Source organism: Colobus angolensis, unplaced genomic scaffold, assembly GCF_000951035.1.
Source record: "Colobus angolensis palliatus isolate OR3802 unplaced genomic scaffold, Cang.pa_1.0 Scaffold187, whole genome shotgun sequence".
Taxonomy (NCBI): Eukaryota; Metazoa; Chordata; class Mammalia; order Primates; family Cercopithecidae; genus Colobus; species Colobus angolensis.
The window spans coordinates 568,826-572,229 of NW_012115010.1; the positions used below are offsets into that span (position 1 = coordinate 568,826).

General features: G+C 52.7%; 1 protein-coding gene across 1 annotated transcript in view; it reads left to right on the forward strand.

Annotated features, from left to right (window-relative positions):
• The window catches only part of CD300LG (CD300 molecule-like family member g), a 15,947-nt gene extending 12,543 nt beyond the window's left edge, over positions 1-3,404 (forward strand). The window contains exon 7 of the mRNA XM_011940058.1: positions 1,588-3,404. Within this exon, the coding sequence (XP_011795448.1) occupies positions 1,588-1,701 (114 nt within the window). The 3' untranslated portion in view covers positions 1,702-3,404. The remainder of the gene's footprint in view (positions 1-1,587) is intronic.

A 3,404-nucleotide genomic window follows, 5' to 3' on the forward strand; every position in this document is an offset into this window, starting at 1 on the left:
TATTGGGTGAAGCTGGGGCCTGGTTAGTAGACCATGGACACCAAGCCCAAGAGAAATGTGTCACACACCCAGCCAGGATGGCAGCAGGGTATAGGGAAAGAGCTTGGGTCTGCAGTCAGACCGTCTCCGGTATGAGTCCCAGCTCAGCCATTTGCCAGCTGTGTGATGTCAAGCAGATTGCACTACCTTTCTGAGCCCTGTTGCCATAGCTCACATGGTTGTAAATAGCAAAGAGTGAGATGATATACCTCATAGATGCCCAAAAAATGGAAGCTTCTTTCTCTGGCATCGGGAGTCTTGGCTGGGGACCTTGGCCGGCTCCAGCCTCTGCTCTGCCCACCTGCCAGGGCAAGGCCCGAGATGGATAGGCCTGGCGTTCCTGATCTGAGGACCCATGGGAACAGCCAGGCCCGGGTCAGAATATGGGCCTCTCCACTGATCTTGGACTACCTCTCTCTTCCCTGGGCCATGGTCCCCCCATCTGATGGATAATGGATTGCTCAGACCCATTATCTCATGTGCTCCTTGTTATTCAATGCATCTTTGGCATGTTCAACTCTGCTTTCTCCTGGCCTGTTACAAAGAACCTGCAGCCTGCATGATCTTTCTGCTTTAAAGGATAGAAAATAATGAAAACAAATCAGTCATTCTAGAAGTTCTCGTTGGTTGAGTGGTAGGATATTATTATGAATATTACAATCCCAAAGGACAAATTCTTACCTAGTTTTACAGCTGAGGAAACTGAGCTTCAGAGAGGTGAGACAGCTTATCCTTCTTTGGACAAGGCAGGAAGGAAGTGGCAGAGGCACGCAGGAGCTTAATATTCTCCCCTCCCAGCACCTCCCTGCCTTGCCCACCCCTCCCACATTTCCCTCCCCTTGCTTGGGCTTGGCCGGGCTCTAGACTATCCCTGCTGCCAAGAACAGGCTGTTCTGACCAAGTGTCTGTTATAGCCACTGGAGGCTGGGTCCATGGGGCCTCTCACCATCCCCGAGCCCTCTCCCAGCCTCTTCACAGAGATCCAGTATCTAAGCCAGGTATGGACAGAAGGGCCCTGGGAGGGGAGGGGCTGCAGAGCCACCTTGCCTGCCTCCACTCTGACGATTGGAGGAAGTGGAAGAAGGCCTTTTCCTCAACCTTCTTTGGGGTTTCCCAAAACCCCACACCCCAGCATTCACCCACCTTCCCCATCACAGCCACAGCCCTAGCCTATTTCACCAGGGAAACCAGGGCTTTTGACCTCACATCCTCTTTTTTCCAGTCCAGAAAATTCCTGAATAGCTTGTTGGGAGTCACAGCTGACAGTGCTGTGGGCTGGCAGGAGGCCACAGTTGCACCAGAACCCAGCCTGGGGCCTTGAGGGCACCCTGGGGGAGGGATGGATTGGGGTCATGAGAGGCCGTGAATCAAAGCCTGGGAGCTCTGGGGAGGAGAAGTTGTTAGGTCCTGTGCCCCTGCAGATGGATGGAGGGCTGGAATTTGTGGAAGAGGCTGGGGTGGACACAACAACTACCTGGGGACCACTCCTCACACCCCCTACCCCTTCATTTGGGTTCTGCTCTCCAAACCCCACTGTTGTCTTTACAGACTACAGAGGAAGAGGAAGCCCCTTCCCAGGCCCCCGAAGGGGACGTGATCTCCATGCCTCCCCTCCACACATCTGAGGAGGAGCTGGGTTTCTCGAAGTGTGTCTCAGTGTAGGGCAGGAGGCCCTCCTGGCCAGACCAGCCGTGAAGCAGTGTGGCTGGCTGGATCAGCACCGATTCCCGAAAGCTTTCCACCTCAGCCTCAGAGTCCAGCTGCCCGGACTCCAGGCTCTCCCAACCCTCCCCAGGCTCTCCTCCTGCATGCTCCAGCCTGACCTAGAAGTGTTCGTCAGCCCTGGAGCTCAGAGCGGTGGCCTTGCCCTTCCAGCTGGAGACTGGGACATCCCTGATAGGTTCACATCCCTAGGCAGGGCACCAGGCTGCTGACCCTCAGCAGGGCCAGGCAAGGCTCAGTGGATCTGTTCTGAGTTTCTATCTGGCACAAACTCTCCTGGGCCTCATGCCCTGCCTTCCTCTCGCTCTAGATCCCACCTTGTCCTCCCTCCCTGGTGTCCTCAGACTCAGTCCTGCAGTCTCCTGCATCAGCTGGTGATGACGAGAAGCATGCTGGGGTGAGACTGGGATTCTGGCTCCTCTTCGAACCCCCTGCATGCCAGCCCTTCAGGAAACCTGTGAAAAATGTGATTCCTGGGCCCACCAAGACCCACCAAAACCATCTCTGGGACTTGGTGCAGGACTCTGAATTTCTAACAATGCCCAGTGACTGTCACACTTGAGTTTGAGGACCAGCGGGCCAGATGAACGCTCAGACCCCTCCAGCTTAGAGTCTGCATTTGGGCTGTGACATCTCCCACCTGCCCCCATAAGATCTACTCTATCCATGACCCCATGACCCAGCTGGGCACTCCCCTGAGGCCTGCCTAAGTCCAAGCCTGGGTCAGGTCAGGTGCACATTGCAGGGATAAGCCCAGGACCAGCAGAGAGTGGTTGCCTTTCCATTCGCCCTCCCTGGCCATGCCTTCTTGCCTTTGGAAAAATGATGAAGAAAACCTTGGCTCCTTCCTTGTCCAGAAAGGGCTACTTGCCTATGGATTCTGGTGGCTAGAGAGAAGATTAGGAAACCAGACTGCATGTGGGTGTCTAACACGGAGGAGAGTAGGAACAGGGCAGATACCTGAAGGCGACTCCAAGTCCAGCCCCCTGGAGGAGGGGTCAGGGGGTGGGGGTAAAGTAGCACAACTACTATTTTTTTTTCTTTTTCTATTATCATTGTTTTTTAAGACAGAATCTCACTCTGCCACCCAGGCTGGAGTGCAATGGATCTGCAACCTCCGTCTCCTGCATTCAAGCGATTCTCCTGCCTCAGCCTCCCGAGTAGCTGGGATTACAGGCACGCACCACCACACCTGGCTAATTTTTGTATTTTTAGTAGAGACAGGGTTTCACCATGTTGGCCAGGCTGATCTCGAACTCCCGACCTCATATGATCCTCCTGCTTCAGTCTCCCAAATTACTGGGATTACAGGCATGAGCCACTGCACCTGGCCCTATTTCCTTTAAAAAGTGAAATTAAGAGTTGTTGGGTATGCAAAACTTGCAAAGATGGAGAGGAAAAAGAAAAGGAAGAAAAAATGTCACCCATTGTCTCACCAGAGACTATCATTATTTCATTTTGTTGTATTTCCTTCCACTCTTTTCTTCTCCACATAATTTGCCGGTGTTCTTTTTACAGAGCAATTATCTTGTATATACAACTTTGTATCCTGCCTTTTCCACTTTACTGTTCCATCACTTTATTCCAGCACTTCCGTGTGTTTTGCAGACCTTTTTACAAATAAAATGTTCATCAACTGCATA